At 40.8% G+C, this 22,487-nt stretch overlaps 1 protein-coding gene across 6 annotated transcripts in view; it reads left to right on the forward strand.

The window, feature by feature from the left end:
• Positions 1 to 1,763: 1,763 nt before the first annotated feature.
• LOC127418145 (highly divergent homeobox-like) overlaps positions 1,764 to 22,487 on the forward strand; it is a 40,911-nt gene continuing 20,187 nt past the window's right edge. For 2 of the 6 annotated variants that reach the window (XM_051658558.1, XM_051658561.1), the window contains exons 1-6: positions 2,028 to 2,155; positions 2,894 to 3,159; positions 3,589 to 3,735; positions 17,582 to 18,670; positions 19,270 to 19,323; positions 20,463 to 20,609. In XM_051658558.1, the coding sequence (XP_051514518.1) occupies positions 3,124 to 3,159; positions 3,589 to 3,735; positions 17,582 to 18,670; positions 19,270 to 19,323; positions 20,463 to 20,609 (1,473 nt within the window). In that variant the 5' untranslated portion in view covers positions 2,028 to 2,155; positions 2,894 to 3,123. Of the gene's footprint in view, positions 1,865 to 2,027; positions 2,210 to 2,893; positions 3,160 to 3,588; positions 3,736 to 17,581; positions 18,671 to 19,269; positions 19,324 to 20,462; positions 20,610 to 22,487 lie in introns of those variants that run through there. The other 4 variants (XM_051658559.1, XM_051658562.1, XM_051658560.1 and 1 more) reach the window with 4 other exon arrangements.

Raw genomic sequence — 22,487 nt, forward strand, 5'->3', positions numbered from 1 at the left:
ACGTGTAGATTCATTCACAGAACTGTCTCAAAGGTGTGATCTTCCACAAAACAAATTTCAGCCGATATAAAACCATTCAGATTCCTTGGACAGACAGACGAATGTTCAGTGAGCCAGCTGTTATGAGTTCAGTGGATGATGTAATCATTCCAGTGTCCTGTAAAAATACAAAACAAAACAAACTACAACCAGCAGGAGGAATAAGCATGAAGAACGAACAGATTAATCCACAGCTGTTCCAAAGGAGTGTTATTCAATAGAACAAGCTCCATCCGCTAGGCGGAACCAATACAAAAAGAAACAAAACCGGCATCCCGGTTCCCCGGATGGTCGAGTCAATTCACTCGGAGGCCGCATAAACTTATATACCATGACTTACACAATCCATCAACTTTATAAAAGACATCCTTTGTGTGAGCATGTAGATATTTTGTGGTCATCCATAGTGTCCATTCTCAAACTGTCCAGGAACTTCAATGCAAAAGTAATCTTTCATCAATGCAAAAGTTTCTTTAAGGAAAAGTGTTAATCCACAAAATAGGCTCCAGCCGCTCGGCGGAGCCAACGCAGTTTACTCAGTCATTGATTCAATAAAAGACATTGCCTGTTTGGGACATATAAATACTTTGCGACCGACCTTCGTTTCTATTCTCAGTTTGGCAGGGAACATCAGAGCAAAAGTGATCTTTTTCTGATGTAAGTGTTTCTGACACTCTTGTAACTATCTCAGAGAATTTTATTTCCATCGCCGTAATCGATCGACATATTACAACGAGATCCTCCAAGTCAGCAAGAACCTTCGTCAACATTACCAACATGTTGGACAACTGACGCTGGATCACCTCTCCTGCCGCACCATCCAAATCGAGTCCTCGGTCTGTAAGCCTGTCGGGGCTTTCATCCTGAACACGTAAGTGTCTTTTAATGTCTCCAGAGCCCGAGGATTTTGACTTCTTTGCCATGTTTTGCCTCAAAGAGCAAATGTGTAACTGGGTGTATCAAATTTCACCAAATTATAACATGAAAATAATCAAAAATTTAGCAAAGTGTGCAGAGCTCGTCGCTCACACGTCTGCTTCTTGCATTGTGTCACCCGATGTTTTCATACTGCTAAATAATTAAAATAAATATGAACCACTGATTCTTCAATTCGTCTGCCTTTGGAAGTCCAAACAAAGAGGTTTTGCTTTCGCAGTGAAGAAAACAGCATCTTCTCGACATGGCGACAACACTAACCCAACTCACCCTAGCCTCTGCTATAACTACGTTTGTTTGAGGGCGGGCCAAAGTAGCCCTTAGGCGTACATTATGCAAATGTATTACAAAGTGATGTAGATACTTTACGGACGATATGGTTGGACTACAAACAGCCTGTTTCTTGTAGTTCTTGAGCAGTGTGTTCTGTGGGAGAGAATAACTCCCTTTTGCGTGGACTTTGTGCTTTGTACCAGACCTTTTACATGCACAAAGAGCTATATTTCACACTAAAAGAAAGGTAAAATCCCCAAAAGCATAATAGGGCCTCTTTAAATTATTTGGTTTAACACATAATAACTATATTGTACATTTTGATAAAACAGAATATTATTTTCATCTCCAGTGACATGTAACTTGACCAAAATGACCTCTGTAATCTTCATAGTCATTGGTCTTTGATTCCTGTGCCCCCCTCACACACAGTATGGGGTGGGCGGGGCTCACAGTGTCACAGCGATGATGCTACACCTCCATTGGCTCCTGTCACCGCTGACGTCACGATCATGATTAGAATTGATGATCGGACGTTTTGATTTCATTGTCTAGCTAGGGGATTCGTCAAGAAATATGCTGAATTCCAGTGGCCGTTGATGTCCGCATAAAGAAGGTATGCCATTTAATATACTCCACCACAGAAATACCCGCTCGCGGAGACGGCAGTGTTGTGCTCGTGCATTTACAGCAGCATCTGTTCACGCGCGATGCAAAAATCAAAAAGTTTCGCTAGGTGGATCTGGCTCGCGCGTGGCCTCCAGGGCCTGTCTCGAGCACTGCGCGCGCGTCATCGATTCTTCACTTCACCATGTTTTTACTCGCCGTACCTCAGTTACATGACGCTTCTCATTCAACTCGCGAACGTGACGTCCAGTTTTACTTTCACGATGAACCGGGTCCGACTGTATGTCCATTTCAATTTGCTACAGATGTTATTATTTCGATTTAATGCACAAGCGTGAGTCTATTATGTGATACAATTTTAAAAGCAGACCTCTGCAATGAACATCCAGAATATTTAAAGCATTCACATGATGTCAGGTTGAAATAAATCAAATAACCGAGTTGTTTGTGGTGCCCTGTTCATGCAGTAATGTTATTGTGTGTGGTGAGAATAGTGAATGTGTAGATGTGTGTGAGTGTATGTGTGTGTTGTAGTAATGGCGCTGGATGGAGACTGTTTTTTTAGCTGACTATTAACAGTGACTATAGCAAACATCACAACAAACACCAAAAATACTGAATTACATGAGCACATTGATAGACATGGGACATATATTCATAATTACATTGTTTTAACTCTATAAATGTTACAAAGAAACTGTGATCAACTGTTTTGAACGAAATTCAGACTTCACTTGAGATTTACTGTGATGAAAGTCAAGTCTGATTTCTAGCTCAGAAGAATGCAGGTTTAAATCACAAATTCCCCACTTCAGATGTACTTAAATCAATTAATGTTTTTTTTTCTTTTCTTTTTTTCTACGTAGTAACAATTCTTTAATAAACTCTGTATATAATGGCAGTCCATGCATTTTTTTCCTTTTTTAAAAAATTTTTTTTTAAACCATGGTAGCCATATTAATAATAATAGTATTATAACAGTTTCTTAAGAACTACCTTCTCATGTGGACTCTTTCAGACCTGAGGGGTGTAATCTGACAAAGAGAAGCTCTGGAGGTTGTTGACATCATCCTAAAAACAGTCTGATTCTTCTTGAAGACATCTCATGAGAGCAGTCACATGAAGGCTGAATGCTTGTGTGAATAAACTGACACACTGCAGTTGCTCCTGTGCCGTATGGTGAGTGTGAACTAGTCGCTCATCCAGTGGTGAGGTGTCATCTGGTGTCTCACAGCGTTCTGCAGAGGGATGGAAAAATGGCTGGAGAAGAGGAGCATTCATACTGTGAGTATGAGCACCAGTGTCTAATGAAACATTAACAGCTAATGAACTTCATGTTCATTGTCCAGTGTTTATAATCTGTGCATATAACAACTTTATATTCATTGAAAACTGACTACACCGCTATTCACATCACATACCATATAGTTTTGAAAAAAGTGGGGATGTAAAATTGTTTAATACAATAGGCCTATTTGTTTTGCATTCATTTGGATTGTGAAAACAAAGCGAAAGGGTTGAGCTGATATTATTGGGTTTTTTTTTAATACACAACAATGTACATCAACTAGTGTAATTTGTCTTGAACCTGAAGTGTTGTCTTATCAATATGGGTTACAGTAGGATACAGAGTATACAGTGATCTTGATACAGTGCTTCTGCCACAATCCATAATATTTTTATGTCTTTGTATAATATGGTGTCATTTGACAGATGAACTTACGATCAGTGTTTACTGCTGAGCAACAGAGAATCCTGGAGCGCTACTATGAGAATGGCATGACCAATCAGAGCAAGAGCTGCTTTCAGCTCATTCTACAGTGCGCTCAAGAGACCAAACTCGACTTCAGTGTGGTTAGAGTAAGTATATTTTTTTTTTTTTTTTTTTTTACATTTAATTTCAGCCCATATTTGAAATTTATGCTTAAAAGTGGTCAACCAATATGGGTTTTTCAGTGGCCACTTCTGTTAATGAACCAAGTGGGCACAGTTGTTGGCCAATGCAGAAAATCTCAAAGTGGCTAATTAATCTGCCATCTTCATCACTAGTTGTTAAAGATGAAGTAATATTGAAATACTTTCTCATATCCTGGCCTAATATGCAGAGACAATTAAGTAATATCACACTTGTAATCATGCTGTTGAACTAAATATCAGCATGACTCTCGTGACGTGCAGCCTGATTCTACCGCTTGATCACAGCCATGCCTTTACTTTCACGATACAACAAGCAGTAAGAGTTAATACATAAATCCTAAACAAAAGCAGCCGGATCTCACATAAAAATCAGCAAGTGTGTGCCGATTTTTCTTTAGCCGAAATCGGTATACGTTGACCGAATTTGAAAACGCTGCCCCTAGAGGCTAAAGCGGTAAGTGTTTCAGAGCATATAAACAAGTGTGACATCCATTTATATCCAGGAGAGGTCGCCAGAAGCCATTTTTAAAAATAACTGTTTTCAGCTGAACAGTGTAAAACAGTGAAGAGAAATGCTTATTTTATTTTATCTATCCCCCAACCAAAACCCAAATCTAACCCTAACCATTAGTGCAATGTTACGGATAAAAATGCAACCTCCTTATCGCACTACCAGTCGTATTACAACGGAAAGTAATTGTTGTTGAATCGTTCCAAATATGTCTGATGGGAGAAAGGGCATGTCAGTGAGTCGGCATACTGTTGTCAATCCTAGGGTACTGGAACTTTCTGAAACAGCATGCTGACTTCCCATGTGATCATGTTGAACAAAAGATTGCCTTTACTCAAAACATGACAAAAGACATTAGACACCTTTTTCAAGTGATTATTTTTCTATTAATCTTACAGGCAGCACCAGTCAACATCGTTCCTGACTGATCACCTTTCTAAAAACTCTTAAAAATAAAAATATTTATTATACTTTATACTGTACTTCATTAGCCATTAACAGTATCTATGGGTAATTAACAGATTTAGTTCATTCGAATGAACATTCAAATAATTCATGTTTCAGACAAAAATAATCAAATAAGTTTGTTTTGTTCTTCTTTGCCATCAAAAATAGTTTAAAAGAAGCCAAATCATCAAGCTTTGATTGTGAAAGCCAGGCTACAGCAGCAACTGTGAGTAGACTGATTCCCCCAAAAATGTTAACACTGTAGCGCTATCAGAATATTACTTAATTTGTTTGAGTGTCTTGATCAGCCTGACACAGCAACATTGGCAAAGTGTGAGGTGGGACTATTTGTCTGACCAATGGCAAACAAGGGGAGTGTTCTAGAAACCCATTCAAACAATGTTCATTTTTGTAATTCCGTTCTGGTGCCGCAGAAATGACACAATTCACCTTTAAGGTCTATTTACACCAAGTCTGTTTTTTCGGTGTGACTGTTTGTTTCGAACAAGTTTTTGAATTGGAACAGTGGATTCCTATGGCGCTATTCACATCGGGTCCGACAAACCATCCTCCGACAATCCGATGTTTTTTTTTACGGAGAGTGGTCTGATTTTTTTTTTCCCTCAGACTGTGATGAAAACTGACTGACCATTGAGATAAGAACTTTTGTCATTTTTCCAGAGTTGCTGCAGCTGCTCAATCCAGCGCATTGGTGGTGCTAATCAACTGGCAAACACTCGCTTTGGATGTGCAGCTAATAAACACCCCTGAAAATTATATGCTTAAAAATAAATAGCTGCGAGTCACGTGACGCCATGCGAGGATCGGACATGTGAACTGTGTGCTCTGCGCACTTTGCTAGTTTTAACACTTTTAATGACATAAACGGTGAGATTCGATACACTCCATAACATGAGTTCCATAACTGTTCTAGCAGGACAATATGTCAAAGAATTCAAAATCCTCGGGCTCTGAAGACATTAAAAGACACTTACTTGCTCAAGTTGACGCTCCCGAGCAGGCCACGAGCCTGGGAGTCAGTTTAGTCAGAGAGGTGCGGGAAATGCGGCGAGAGATGCTGAACATATCGGCAATGCTGACGAAGGTAGTTGCTAATTTGGAGGATCATATTATGATACATCGATGGATCACTGCCATGGAGGCGAAGTTCACTGATGTGGTTACAAGAGTGGGGGATGTTGAGAAAAGGATCGATTACCTGGAGTCATCGGAGAGGGAATTTTCTGCTAATCCGCTAGCGACAAAGGTGGATTTGGAGCGTGTCTGGGAGAAGTTGGAGGACATGGAGAACCGTAGCCTGTGGAATAATGTCTGAATCATTGGAATTCCTGAGGGCGAAGAGGGACAGGATGTGGTGAAATTCCTGGAAATTCCTCTTTCCGAATCTGCTCGACATAGCAGGCAATAAGCTGGAAATTGAGCGAGCTCACAGGGTTCCTGCTTGGAGATCCATGGAGGGAGACAGGCCCCGATCAATTCTGGACAAATTTCTGAGATCATCCAGTGAAGATCTGGTGTTAACGCGAGGCAAGGAGTAAAGTAAGGCTTTCTTGGAAGAACCACAGCATTTTCTTGATCCCAGATTTTGCGAATCCGACAAGAGGGAAATGTGATCGATTCAAGGAATGCAAGAAACTTTTTCGTCAACGGAAGATCACTTTTGCACTGATATTCCCAGCCAAATTGAGAATAGATGCTAAGGATGGCCGTAAAACATTTGCATGCACACAGCAAGCGATGTCCTTCATAAAGTCAATTGAGTGAGTGGGTCGTCTTGTGCTCACGTTGCAACCGAGTGGGACCGTCTCACTGAACATTCGCTTGACTGTTTGAAGAATCTGCGCACTCTTTTTGTGCTGGTTCCACCTAGCGGATTGAGTTTATTTTGTAGAGTAACACACCTTCAGGACAGTATTATGGATGAATCTGCACGCTCTTTGTGCTTGGTACATCTGTTGGCTGGAGTTTGTTTTGTGGAGCGTCACACCTTCAGGACAGTTTGGTGGATGAATCTACACGCTCTTTGTGCTTATTCCACCTGTTGGCTGGAGTTTGTTTTGTATTTCTTGCAAAGCCATTGGAGAAAGTCATTTGCTTGCACTCATGTTGCAGCCGAGTGGACCGGCTCACCAAACATTCGATTGAATGTTTGAGAAATCTGCACGCTCTTTGTTTTTTGTTTTTTTTGTGCTGGTTTCGCCTAGTGGCTGGAGTTGCAGTTTTTTGTTTGTTTTATCTAGAATTCTTATGTTTTTTTGTCTTGGATGTTGTCTGCCTTATTGTCTACAATAGACAAATAATTTTCGACATTAGTTCTGCAATAGCACACCAAAAACTGGATTTTAAATACCTCAATGCCAACCCGCTGTTTACAAACACGACAGCGGAGCCCTATGTCTGGGTAGCCCGGCCATGGAAACATAGCCGGAAAAGGGGAAGGAGAGCCAGCGTTCTCATCAGACTAAGACGTTGCGCAAACTGACCCCCGCTACCCAGCATTCTACTGGCAAATGTTCAGTCTCTGGACAACAAGCTCTGCGAGCTGAGAGCGCGGATCTCTTTCCAACAAGAGACGAGGGACTGCTGCATTATCTGCCTTACAGAAACTTGGATGTCTGCGGAGATTCCAGACTCAGCCATCGATCCTGTGGGGTTCTCTGTGCACTGAGCGGACAGAGTGAAAGACCTCTCAGGTAAAAGCAGAGGTGGTGGTGTATGTTTTATGATCAACAAATCCTGGTGTGATCAGAGGAACGTACATTCTATCAAGTCTTTCTGCTCTCCTGATCTGGAATTACTCATGCTTCTGTGTCGACCATTCTGGCTACCGAGGGAATTCACAGCGGTCATTATCACAGCTGTGTACATCCTGCCACAAGCCATAAAAAGAAGGTTATTTTTCTTCTTAATCGTAAGAAATATGATATAGTGTTTCTTCAAGAAACGCACCTTTATCCGCAGGAAGCTGAAAAATTTGGAAAGATATGGGGTGGGCATGTTTATAATAGTGCCGGCTCGAGTAAGAGCAGGGGAGTCATTACGCTTATAAGTAAGTAAACATCTACAATTCAAATGTCTCAAACAGAGTAAAGATAAATTAGGAAGAGTCGTTATTGTTTTAGCTGAAATTCAGGGACAAAGTCTTATTTTGGCTAATATTTATGCACCTAACATTGATGATCAGGGCTTTTTTATAGATCTTGAAGGGATGTTGCAAGCCGCTGGCACCCCTCATGATATAATATTGGGAGGAGACTTTAATCTTTTAATGGACTCAGTCCTTGATCATAGTGAAGCAAAAGTGTGCAAGCCCCCTAGAGCAACATTGATGCTTCACAGGATGTGTAAAAATCTTGGTCTTACAGATATTTGGTGACTTTTGAACCCATCTGGTAGGGACTATAAATTGTTTTCATCAGTCCATAAGATTTACTCTAGAATATATATTTTTTATATATATCTAAGTCCCTCATTTCATCTGTTGTTGATTGCTCATTTAGAAACATTTTAGTCTCAGATCACGCCCTGGTGTGTTTAGAGGTGTTGCCACATATGGAGAAAAAGAAATCATATAGTCTTTAGCAAAATCCTGAATTCCAACAAATGCTAAAGACTGAAATTAATGTCTATATGGAGACCAACTGGTCCTCAGTATGCTCTGTGGGCGTGGCTTCGGAGGCACTTAAGGCAGTTCTTAGGGGCCGGATCATACAGTATGCCTCATTCACCAAAAAATCCAAAGCACAAGAACTCGTGGAATTGGAAGGGAATATTAAAAGTGCCGTGGCAGAGCTGAAGCGCCAAATGTCGTCTAATGACCTCAGGGAATTGACCCGATTGAAATACAGATAGAATACAATTTTGTCACGGAAGGTGGAGTTTTAGCTATTCAGGGCAAGACAGTCATACTTTGAGTTGGGGGACAAGGTAGGGAAACGTCTAGCTAGATATATAAAACAGAGAGTGTCTTTTTTACCATTCTCTCAGTGATAAAAATATTTGGTGGTGAAATATTTACCTCGGCCATTGATATTAATAATGCTTTTAAATAATTCTTTCTTGATCTCTATAGTTCCACATCTTCATCTACTGATGAAGATATTAGAAACTTTATGGAACCATTAGAACTTCCTAAACTAATGACTGAGCAAAAAAATTCTCTTGATTCTGAGATAACCTTGAAGGAGCTTGGCGAGGTAATTAAGGCCTTGCCTACAGGCAAGGCTCCGGGGCCAGACGGCTTTGCTGCTGATTTTTTTAGATCTTATGCTACAGAACTGGCTCCACTTTTGCTAGAAGTTTATACGGAATCATTAAAGAATGGAAAGCTTCCGCCAACCAAGACACCAGCCCGGATCAGTCTGATTCTTAAAAATGACAAAGATCCAAGCAAGCGTAAAAGTTACATCCAACTTCCCTGATCCAGCTAGACGTTAAAATATTGTCAACAATTTTGGCTAAACGATTAAGTAAAGTTATGTCATCTCTTATACATATAGATCAGGTGGGGTTTATTCGGGCCGTAGCTCTTCTGATAACATTAGGTGTTTCATCAATATCATGTGGTCAGTGGCGAATGATCAGACTCTGGTCACTGCCATCTCACTTGACACCGAAAAGGTGTTTGATATGGTAGAATGGGATTATGTTTTTAAGATTTTGGAAATATATGGGTTTGGGAATACTTTTATTGGATGGATTAAGTTATTTTATAGACACCCGGTAGCGGCCATACAAACAAATGGATTAATTTCAGATTATTTTACTCTGGATAGGGGCACCCGGCAGGGTTGCCCTCTTTCCCCATTATTGTTCTGTCTTGCCCTGGAACCATTAGCAGCCGCGATAAGAAAGGAGGATGATTTTCCAGGGGTGGTGGCAGGAGGTGTGGCACTTAAGCTTTTACTTTACGCAGATTATATTTTATTATTTGTTTCCGACCCTACTAGATCTGTGCCTTGCCTCCACAGAATTATTCATTCCTTGACTAAATTCTCTGGATACAGAGTGAATTGGTCTAAATCCGAAGCTTTGACTCTGACAGCGTACTGCCTGGTAACGGCTTTTCAGCTGGACGCTTTCCAGTGGCCCAAACAGGGCATTAAATATTTGGCCATTTTATTCCCAGCAAATTTGCATGAATTAGTTAGAGTTAATTTTGACCCTTTAATAAAAAGGTTTTCGAGTGATGTAAGCAGGTGGGCTTCATTACATTTATCTATGACTGGGAAGGTTAATGTTATTAAAATGAACAGTATTCCAAAATTCAACTACCTGCCACAATCTCTCCCTATAGATGTCCCCCTCTCTTATTTCAAGCAATTTGATAGCATAGCAAAGTCTTTCATTTGGAATGGTAAACGTCCCAGATTACACTTCAATAAGTTACATAGGCTGATTGACAAAGGTGAGCTAGTCCTACCCAAGATTTTTTATTATTATTATGCATTCGGTCTCAGACATTTGGCTCATTGGTCGCTTCCACCTGAGAGAGCCCCTCCCTGGTTTTGTATTGAACAGGAAGTTCTTGCCCCTATTTCGCTATTACAAGCCTTTCTATCAAACTAACCGGAGAAGTTAAGTTACACCCCGTTATCTCGCATTTGCACTCGGTATGGACAAAAGTGTCCAGAGTGTTTAATTCAGACATTTATTTAAATGTTGCTTCGAGCATATGGCTGAACCCAAAATTATGTATTAATAAGTCCCCTTTCTGCTGGACAGAGTGGATTGTGAGGGAGGTTAATACGCTCGGTGACCTATATGAAATATGGTTCAACATTTTGGGATTCCCAGGCCTCAATTTTTTAGGTATTTACAGCTGCGCCACCTGCTCTGTTCTATTTTTGGGAGAAGCATACACCCCCGTAAAGCGGAAGATACTCTGGGAGTGGTGATTACTGCTTTTGGAAAAGGTCATGAGGCATCAGTGTATTACTCCCTGTTAATTCAGAGTCTGGGGGATGGAGCTTCGACTTCTCTCAAGAGATTATGGGAGAAAGTGAATTTGAGGAGATGTAGAAGGCTAGGCAACTTAAATTCTTTTAATAAAAAATAGGGCTGCTATGTGGCCTTTTTGGAGTGCTCTCAGGGTGGGGCTGTGGAGAGAGATGTGCAATTTTAAATGTGTGTTTTAAATGTGTGTGATTTATTATAATTTTTTAAAAATATATTTTTCTTTTTTGTGTGTGAGTGTGTAACTCAAGTTGTGACCACAGGGATATTGTTGAGGGTCAGGGTGGGGTTGGGGATTGGGAGGGGGAAAGGGAATAATGGGGATTATAGTTGATTTTATGAATATATGTTTTGCTTTTCTGTTCAAGTGTGTGAATCACTAAAAAGTGTTACTGTAGAAAAACAAAATAGTTGCAGTTCATTAACCATTGGTACTGCAAACATAAACCCAGTCTGCTTTTGAAAGCCTGCTTATAATATATGCGCATGGATTATAAATGTTCATAAACTAAAGACTCGAGTGTATTCCTGTGCTCTTTTACTTTTCTTGCACAAAAACACTAAATTCATTGCAAATATGTAGTAAATAATGTAGACGCTGTAAACAGATTCTTTCTTTTTAGAATAGTTATATAATGTCCTGATGCCTCATATTTTATCATTTACTTGGTGTTTTGTCTTAATGTACATTATTTAATATGTATATCACTGTGTCTGATATATTTTCCCACTGTTAAAAATAGCAGCGAGGTTCGGCAATTCGTTTGGACCAAGCTCGTATTTATTTATTTTTTTCTCCCCTTTTCTCCCTAATTTGGCATGCCCAATTCCCAATGCACTCTTAAGTCCTCGTGGTGGTGTAGTGACAATCCGGGTGGCGGAGGACGAATCTCAGTTGCCTCCACATCTGAGACAGTCAATCCACGCATCTTATCTCGTGGTTTGTTGAGTGCGTTACCGCGGAGACCTAGCACGTGTGGAGGCTCACACTATTCTCTGCGGCATCCATGCACAACTCACCAGGCGCCCCACTGAGAGCGAGAACCACATTATAGTGACCACGAGGAGGTTAACCCAACATGACTCTACCCACCCTAGCAACTCAATTGGTTGCTAAGGAAGCTTGACTGGAGTCACTCAGCACACTCTGGATTCGAACTTGCGACTCCAGGTGTGGTAGTCAGTGTGGTAGAAAGTGAGGAGAACTTGCTTGCCAGCTCCCGGACGTGCTGTAGCCCGGACCTCAATCGCTCCTCCACCCTCTGGCGGACGCCAGGTCGCTCCTCCCCCGATGGACAGCAGCGAGCCTCCGGCCTCCTGGGAACCTGGGGGAGAGACGGGAGGAGGCGTGGGGAGAGGAAAAGGGTGAGCGGAGACACAGAGGAAGCGAGGAGAGAGAGAACTTGCTCGCTGGCTCCCAGACGCACTGTCGCCCGGTCCTCAACTGCTCCTCCACCCTCTGGCAGACACTAGCTCGCTCCTCCCCAGTGTACGGCAGTGAGTCCTCCGGCCCCTGGCGGATGGAACAGCTCCTCCCCTTCTTCGGTGTACGGCAGCAGTTCCTCCGGCTCTCGGCGGCCAGCAGCAACCCCTCCGTCCCCAGGCAGATGGCCGCGGCTGCTCCCCTAGCGGATGGCAGTGGCGAGGACTCCGCGACAGCACATCCCTCCTCCCTCCTGGGTTTCGTCACCACTGTAACAGTATAAGGATGGGCAAGGAGGAGGCAGGAACCAGCTGAACAGTCAACATAAATTTTAATGGTAAACATAAACTTAAACCATCATAAAACATAAGGACACACACACAACGCGGCCGCATGCCTCTCTCTCTCGAACTGGCATCTCCGGCTCCCCTTTATCTCGCTCTCCCGCTGATCAGCTGATTCAGCGCCAGCCGTGTACACTCACAACCCGGCCATGCACACCTCCCCCGCCCGATTCAGGCCATGGTGCCATCGGCCTGACTAACTACCCCCCCACTCATCTCTGGAGGGGAGTCGCTGCCCTTCCGGCCGTACTGTCAGCCAGTGTTCCACCCCGCCTCCTGTGAAACTGGGGGAGAGATGAGGGGTGGTGTGGGGAGAGGGAAAGGGCAAGCGAGAGACACAGAGAGAGAGAAAGCTTGCCTGCTGGTTTCCGGACACGCCGTCGCCCGGTCCTCAACCGCTCCTCCTCTCTGGCAGACAACAGCTCGCTCTGACCCCTGGCAGACGGAACCACTCCTCCCCTTCTCGGCGGATGCCAGCAGTTCCTCCAGCTCTAGGCAGCCGGCAGCGACCATTCCATGCCCAGGCAGACGGCCGTGGCTGCTCCTATGGGCAGACGGCAGTGGCGAGGACTCCGCGACAGCTTATCCCTCCTCCCTCCTGTGTTTTGGCACCACTGTAACAGTATAAGGCTGGGCAAGGAGGCGGCGGGAACTGGCTGAACAGTCAACATAAAGTTTAATGGTAAACATAAACTTAAACCAACATAAAACATAAGGACACACACACAATGCGGCCGCGTGCATCTCTCTCTTGAACTGGCATCTCCGGCTCCCCTTTATCCCGCTCTCCCGCTGATCAGTTGTTTCAGCGCTGGCCATGCACCCTCACAGCCTGGCCACACCCTCCTCCTCATCACACCCTCAATTTAATATTAATGTGAATTAGACCTTATTCACACTAGCACCATCTTTGATTTTTAAAGGGAATGACAACGAGGCTGTGAGGGATAGACTTTTCAATGGCGAGTTCTTTGGACAAATATTTTATCAATGTTTTGTGGGGGGGGGGGGGGGGCGTAGTGATTTTGCCTCAGTCCGGGTGGCGGAGGACGAATCCCAGTTGCCTCTGCGTCTGAGACCCACGCATCTTATCACGTGGCTTGTTGAGCGCGTCGCCACGGAGACATAGCGCGTGTGGAGGCTTCACGCCATCCACCGCGGCATCCGCGCTCAATTCGCCATGCGCCCCACCGAGAACAAACCACATTATAGTGACCACGAGGAGGTTACCCCATGTGACTCTACCCTCCCTAGCAACCGGGCCAATTTGGTTGCTTAGGAGACCTGGCTGGAGTCACTCAGCACGCCCTGGGATTTGAACTAGCGAACTGGCGAACTCCAGGGGTGGTAGCCAGCGTATTTTACCACTGAGCTACCCAGGCCCCCCAGAAACACTTTAAACTGCAGTACAGCCCATTGAAGAGACTGTAAGTCTATCCCTCACAGCCTCATTGTCATTCCCATTAAAAATCAAAGATGGCGCTGGCGTGAATAAGGTCTAACAGTGAGCCCATGTTTTCTTTTATATTGTTTTTAATATTCTGCATCATTTTTTATCCTATATCTGTTAATCTTGTACATTATTCCACATGTATTTATATCACTGTACCTTGTGTTATATTATCCAGGCATTATAAAAAGAGAAGTTGGGTTCGGGAGTCTGTTTGGAATATACTTGTAGAAAAATACATGTGCAAAGGACACAGGACATACAGTATATTTATGCAACAGCGCTCTTTACTCATCTCACTTGCATAAAAAACACAGATTCTATATTGCTCAAAATGCATCAGAAACATGGAAAGAACATAATGAAACAGTTACACCAAATTAGCTTAATAAAAGCTTTAACAGCATTCAGTGTACTGTTTTTATCTCTGATAGTTGAATGCAGAAGGGTCCGGGCAGGAAACTAGTAGAACAGCAACAGTGCTGCCTACTGTACAGGGGTGAAATAGTTTTTCATTAAATTTCTTTCGGTCTGTCTGAATAGACCTTTCGTCCGAAGTTCGTCTCACAAAAACGGTACGATGTTGTTGTGAATAGGCCTTTAATCTGAATGGAAAAAGAAAATTTTGCTATATTTTCAGTTTATGCTCTATGGTTATGGTTGGAAACCAAGAACCAGTTCTTGTTCAGAACCTTTTCCATTTAAATAAAATACCAGAACTGATGATTTTCATGGTCCCGTTAACGGTTCTTGAACGTGCATTCTTCCGGCAGGAAACTATGCTAAAATAATCTGACAATGATTACTGCACTATTACTGCAACATTGCTATTAAATCAGCAGCGCGAAATGTAGAGTGACCAGCGCTCTGATTCCTAAACAACTGACTCTCAAGACCCAGGTATACTTCATTTTTGCTCATTCCGGATTGGCTCGCGCCTGGTCGACTGCATTGCCTTTGTGAGTATACTCCTCTGACCGCAAGCGTATACCAACGCATTTGACGCATGCCCACTACAACTTCTTTGTGATACTCTTGTAGTACTGTCAATAGCAGCCGCATGTGTAAGTGATGCACACGACACAATTTGCGTCACACATACTGTATGCGGAGCGATCCGCAACGTGGACGTTGGAAGTATATTTCGGCCTTTACGAGTCGGTTATTTTGAATCTACAGCTTGAAGCATACAACTCTACTCCCTGAGTGAATAAGTTATCTGCGGTTCTTTTGAGTTTATGAAAAACGTGCAAGTCATGTAATTTCTGGATGGTTGTTAAAATGATGATGTGTAGTTAACCCTCCTAAACTGTTCACAAATGGTCATTTATGGCCGGATGCAATAAAGGTGTACCCTTATTTTTAAATTATATGTTATAACACTAACTTCCCTGAAGTAGTAACAGTAAAATTATGCACTTCTTTTGGGACTTAAGGTTATTTAGATCTTATGTAAATTTTTCGATTTCACAATCATTTGCATGTGCAAATAAGCAACTTCACTACAGTAACAATCTACACTATTGTAAGTTGAAACAAAGAAAATATGAAAAATATGTGTCATGTATTGGGGCAGATTGCTGCCATTTGGTGAGAAAAATAACATGACTTGAAAATCATGCTGTGACAATAATAGCCAGTAGTGCAGCTGCAGTGTTTGATGCAGCCACTTCAGCAAGCCCTTGTTCTTCATCACTGGAGTCAAGCAGTTGTTCCAGGGTCTCATGAACAGTAAAACGTTTCGCCATGGTGCTGCCACTGAATGAACTGTGCAGCAGTTCCTAAAAGGCCACATTTATAACTCAGAACTGTGGGAAAGGTGCTTTGTTTCCATAACAAAAAGGTGCAGTGTTTTGTCTGGAAGGCACCTAACCACATTGGGGTCAGACTCAGACATTTTTGTTCTTTGATCTCTTTGATGTGTTTGCATGTGTGTGTGACACCCATTCATTTCTCTCTCTCTCTGTGTGTTGGGGGGGCTGTATGTATATGGGACTGTTTACAACTGTGTGTGTGTGTGTGTGTGTGTGTGTGTGTGCATTCTGCATTCTGGTTGTGTCATAGACTAACCCATTCATTTCTCTCTTTCTCTCTGTAAATTTGTGGGTGTGAATCTTTTGCACTCTGGATGTTTTATAGTCTCACTCCTTCATTTCTGTGTGTGTTCATTCAGCATTGTGGCTGATATATAGATTTTATTCAACACATATGAAAAATAATTGCTCTGTCTTAGGGTCTTTCCCATTCATTTCCTATGGTTGGTCAATTTTGACCGCTAACATCCAAGGTGTCGCATTTTTTTTATGACCACTTGGACTCATCGAATGAAGTCCAATTATTATTATTTATGTTTTTTTTTTTGTTTTTTTTCAGATTGCATATCTAAATAAAGTCACCAAGTTTTGAAACACTCAGATTGAGGAAGGGTTAAAGGGATAGTTCACTCAAAAATTTAATTTCTCTCATTATTTACTCATGATAACCCAGGTGTGTATGACTTTCTTTCTTCACCAGAACACTTTTGAAGAAAAACAGAAAGATATCTTAGCTCATTAGGTCCTTAAAATGCAAGTGAATGGAGATTTCTCTTTTGAAGCTCTAAAAATCATAGATAGTCTGCATAAACGTCATCCATGCAACTCCAGCAGTTAAATTAATGTCTTCTAAAGTAACATGATCACTTTTGGTGTGAAAAAGATAAATATTTAAGTACTTTATTAACTCTAAATCATGTTTCCAGTGAGCATTGGTACGCATGTGTGACGTAATCGCATTGGCATTTGAAACTTCGTTGGTTTTGGTTTAGATCTGTTTTTATCTGTTTCTTTACTCACAGTGGTGCGTTTGTGTGTTTATCCTGGATGTTTCAACTGAGTGGAGAACATGAGATTATGTCCTTAATGGCAACGCGAATACGTCACATGAGAGACCGCTTGGACTCCACCCTCTCGTGAAGCGTTGGGTTATGGTTAAAAAGTACTTAAATATTGATCTTTTTTCACACCAGAAGTGATCTTATCGCTTTAGAAGACATTCATTTAAGAGCTGGAATCGTATGGATGACGTTTCTGCTGACTGTGATCTTTGGAGAAGAAAAAGAGAAATCTCCATTCACTTGCATTGTAAGGACCTACTGAGCTAAGATATTTTTGTATTTTTCTTCTGGATGGTTCTGGTGAAGAAAGAAAGTCATACACACCTGGGATATCATGAAGGTGAGTAAATGATGAGATAATTTTCATTTTTGGGTGAACCATCCCTTTAAATATACACATTATTATCTTTGTTGTTTAGTAGTGGTATTTATGTAAAAAATAATGAATAAACAAACTAAAGTCTGCTTAAGTACATTTTTCAAGAATCTGTTCTGTTAAAATATGAAATTATCTTTACTGCTGAGGGCAGTAAATCCAATTGTATTTCTTATTTCCAAATATTTATTTCTCAGAAATACCCCCCTAAAAAATGGTTAATGAAACCGTATCAGAGCCAGATTCATTAAATTCCTTATGCTTCCCATCTCTGTCTATGGTTTTCAATGTGAAAATAAATTTGGGAGATTGGTATACAGTTGGATGATTTACACTGTCTCAAAGCTTGCCTGATGGTTGTACATTTCTGTACTTTTGTCTTTTCAGACATGGGTAGGAAACAAGAGACGGAAGCTGGCATCTAAAGCAGATCATAATGGAGTCGCTGCTCAAGGTTTGTCCAACCACCATGCCCTGCCTGCAGCCGCTGGAGCACTCGGTACAGGATCTGTACTAACGGCAGAGATGGCGGCTGTGCGGAGCGTTCAGCGTGGCCCCTCGGTGACACACCTTCTCCCTCCACAGGTCTCATGCTCCTCCTCTTCCTCATCTCCATCATCTTCCTCGCCGCTCAGCAGTGGAAGTGGTCCCCAAGGTAACAACCATGATGTCATTTTGACAGGCATTTACTCTATGACGCAGAAGGCAAACCACTTCGATGCTTCCGCTCACAACAGGATGAAGTCGTTGCCCTTACACACTGAAATCGAGCTGCCCTCTCACACGGACACCGCTGAACATCACACCACCATTGCGGCCATGCAACGCAAAGCCCCTGTAATTCCCACCAGCAGCACGCTCAAATGCAGCCAGATACCTTTCGCCCCTGGAGAATCTGTAGGAATCACGGCCAATTGGGCCAAGCAATACAGAACCTCGCAGCCTCAGATGTGGCCGCATACCTCACCACAAAAAAACACAGCTGTGCATCGCAGTCCTCCGAAAACTACTGCAGACAACAGCTCTCATATTCAGCATGTTTTTTCTCTGGCGGCGCTAGGGCACGTGTCAACACGGCCACTCACGCAAACTAGTCACGGCAGAGAGAGGAGTAAAAAGCCTGTCGATGCATCACAGATCTTCTCGATTGCCATGGAAACAGGCGACGCTGATAACGAGTACTCGAGAGAGGAGGAGTTGGCGAATATGGGTGCACAGGTGCAGTTCAGTAAAGGCGGCAATATTAGTTCAGCGGACAGTGGGCAGAGCTCCAGCGCAGGTTCATCTTCCTTGATTGACAGTGTGGGATTAACGGAGAGAAGCCAATCAGCTGCTGCAGTTTATGCATCAAACTCTGCTCCCTTTGGAGATAAAGGATGTCAAACCAACAGCTCATTACTGATTGGTACATCCTCACAGGGCAGCATTCCATTGCGACTACTCGCACAGACATCTTCCAGAATGCCCAGTTTCAAGGTTTGCCAAAAAGCCACTCTGGTTTATTATAACACATGTAAAACTACAGTTTTTGCTTTCTTACATGACTGTTGTTTAAACAACATACATTTCAATAAAAATACTTTTAGGATGTAATATAATGTAGTACAACATACGAGATGTATGATAAAAATAAAAAGGTTGTCCTTTTACTCATAAATAAAAGGGTGAATATGATGAAACCTGTCAAGAACCTGTCAGACCAAAATAAACAATTTTATTTTGCATATAAAGGGATGGGGTGCTTAATTGTCTAAAAAAATTGTTACAATGTAGAAATGCAAACTAATTTATCATTTGTTAAATAAAATATTAAATATCAAAATTCAATATATAATATTTTATGCAATGTAATTTTTCTTTTGATTTTGCAGGAAAAATTCAAACATGACATGATCTCGACAGGTTGACTGTTGTAAAGCTCTTTAATATAATGCTTGGAGAGCAACATTCTTAGTTGAATGAAAATGAATTTAACATGAGGTTTCACTGGTCAGAGCTTCATGTGGTTGGTCAGAGGACATTCTGTGCTGAGTACCAGGGGATCACATGAGTTTTTCCTGTTTGTATTTCACTAGGTAACCAGTAATATGTCAGTGCCCTGGCTTCAGAGCAACTCCCGGAAAAGAACGGTGAGTGTCCCACATATGCTGCAATGTCCACTACATCAGTGATTCCCAAACCTGTCCTCAACAGTACACATTCTGTATATCTCCTTCATTTGACAAACCCTTGCGTCCGACTCGCCTTCCCTGTCTGCAAAAAGCAGTATGTCAGATGAGTAGAATGTTTGAGTTCTCAGTATTCATGAAACAATAGAAAATGGACATTTGTTTAATAAATAAAAACTGACTGCACATTTAAGGTTAAAGAATCTCAACAAATTAATTACATCAAAATAAAATGATAAAATAATGAATGTAATGATTTGTGTGCATACAGACCTTGATAATTTCTGTGTCGACACCGAGTTCATTGGCTGCGTTTAACATTATAACATTTTTAGTCAACTCACTAAATTCAAAAACATTATTATAGCTATTAACTTTAATTGAATCAGTATGTCTAATTTAGGAAAAATGTCAAATATTATCATGTGTCCTCATATACCACTCATAGATGCCCCTCTCAACTACTTTTAGCCTGTATTACGTTTAGGATGTTTCTGCACTTTATATACATGACAACCGTACGGTCTTGCATGATTTTGATAAAATTCTGCTTATAAGTAGTTCTGTATTCCTTTATAATTTTTCATGTTTCTACTGTTTAACCTCCATCTTAAGTACTGCAACATTATGGTTTGATCCCTACTTGTTTACTTTTCTGACCCAACTCTTTGATGGCTGATCAGCACCGTTCTTCCATTTGTAAGGCACTGAAGTTTGTGCACTGCTGCTGTCACTACATCATTGACAGGGCCCATCCACCCATGCCAACAGATCAAAATCAAATCACTTTTATTGTCACACAACCATATAAGTGCAATAGTGTGTGAAATTCTTGGGTTGATAAGGGGGTGTAAAAAAGTAACAAATTTTTTCATGTTTAGTCAATTAGTTAATTAAAAAATTTACACATTTTTTACACCCAAACAAAGTCTAGTTGAGCTGATGAATTGAATCAGGCATGTTTGATTAGGGAGACATCCAAAATGTGTACACCCCTAACCGGTTTGGGAAGCGCTGCTCTAGCGCACATATTCATGAGAGCTGACGGTTCTGTCAGATTTTGATGATGGCCTTTAATAAATGGTGTAGTGTTTGTTAAGATGCAGGACAGGACTCAGTTTAGTGGCAGAGATGTGTTCACGATGAAGAGATACTGGGACAACGGCATGACAAGTCTAGGCTCTGTGTGCCGAGAAAAGATCGCAGCCGCAGCCAATGAACTCGGTGTCGACACAGAAATTATCAAGGTCTGTATGCACACAAATAATTGTATTCATTATTTTATTTATCATTTTATTTTGATGTTGACATTCTTTTACCTTAAAGTTGCAGTCAGTTTTTATTTATTTGCAACTTGTTAAACAGAAAGAAATAGATTATATAATCTGTCAAACATACCTCGCTTTATCTCAATAATCCCATGTAACTGGATGGTTTCACTCGTGGAATACATTCATCACTACTGACAGCGAATAGCACATTTCTGCAATGGCATCAATAACGGAAAGCTTCTGTTTGTGAGTGATGCTGCATCTACACCACCAGGTGTCAGTGCAACATAAACATAGGACCACTTTTTAAAAATCCAAGAGTTTAAGAGTAAAGTCAAAATATTTTGAAGAAAAAAATATATACTTTTACAGGAATAATGTTTGAAACATTAATAATAATAATATTGCGGCCCACTTTGGCATATCACGGCCCCATTTTATGGCCGGCCCACTGGGAAAAGTCCCAGTTCTCCCGATGGTCAGTCTACCTCTGCTTGTGGTGGACTTTTAAAATGAGGAGGCAGAGTGCCATCTCAACATTTTGAAGTCCTATGTTTCAGTTCTAGTTGACATTTACATAGCTTTCAAGTTAAACCCATACAAATCTGAAATCTTCTTTAACACATCATATTATATAAAAAAAAGTAGGCCTACATAACAATATATGATATAAAAAAGTCATATACTTGCACATAAATGCAGCAACATAACAAAATACTACAAATGGCTGTTCTCCTATATGTAATACATATTTTCCTTAAATCATAGTTTATTATCATCTCATTTGAATAGGCTATGTGCATATTTGACCAAACAAACCATAGTTTTATGTTAATTGCCATATATCAGATTTATGTATGGGAAGGCATATGAAATACTTATATTTTTTTATGTTTATATTAACTCTATTTATTAAATCAAGTCAAATCAAAGACTCATCAAGTTTATTCTGAACAAGTCTTCTTCTGAACAGTTTTCTTTTACACAGCTCTACCTAGGAGTCTACAAATGTAAAAATGCTACTGTAATAAAATGTTTATTGGTTAACGGGCAGTTACCTTAACATATGCTGTATAGTGAATAGAAAATAAAATATATATGGAAATACACAATAGGTTTTGAAACGCTTACTCATTCTTTATTATATATATATATATATATATAATTGTTGTTTTTTTTTTTTTTTTAATTTTTACATTTTTTTTTTCACATTTAGAATAATAGTAAAGTCATCAAATCTATGGAATAACATAAATGGAACTATGGGAATTATGTTGTGACTAAACAAAATCCAAAATAAATCAAAACTGTGTTATATTTTAGTATCTTCAAAGTAGTCACCCTTTGCTGAGAATTTGCAGACATGTACTCTTGACATTTTCTCAACCAACTTCTTGAGGTATCACCCTGGGATGCTTTTTAAACAGTATTGAAGGAGTTTCCATCTATGTTGGGAACTTATTGGCTGCTTTTCTTTATTATTTGGTCCAAGTCATCAATTTCAAAAACAAAATTTTTTTTTTTTATTATTAAATTTTAGTTTTATAATGAAATAAATTCATATGGTGGCCCAATTATATTTTTGTCTACAAAACTCATTTCAAACATTTAAGCATACGCCTTCAGATCAAAAGATTTTTAAGATCATGAGAAACATTTCAGTCAAGTGTTTCAAAACTTTTGACCGGTAGTGTATATACATATGCACAATATACAAATACAAATCTGTTATATACAGAAGCAAGGGAATGTAATGGCAGAAGAGGTGTGGTATGTTGGATAAATATAAATAGACTAAGCTGTGTATTGCACATTAATTATTGCTCAATGGGGACATTTTAACTGTTCATGAGA

The sequence above is a fragment of the Myxocyprinus asiaticus genome, chromosome 27, assembly GCF_019703515.2.
Source record: "Myxocyprinus asiaticus isolate MX2 ecotype Aquarium Trade chromosome 27, UBuf_Myxa_2, whole genome shotgun sequence".
Lineage (NCBI taxonomy): Eukaryota > Metazoa > Chordata > Actinopteri > Cypriniformes > Catostomidae > Myxocyprinus > Myxocyprinus asiaticus.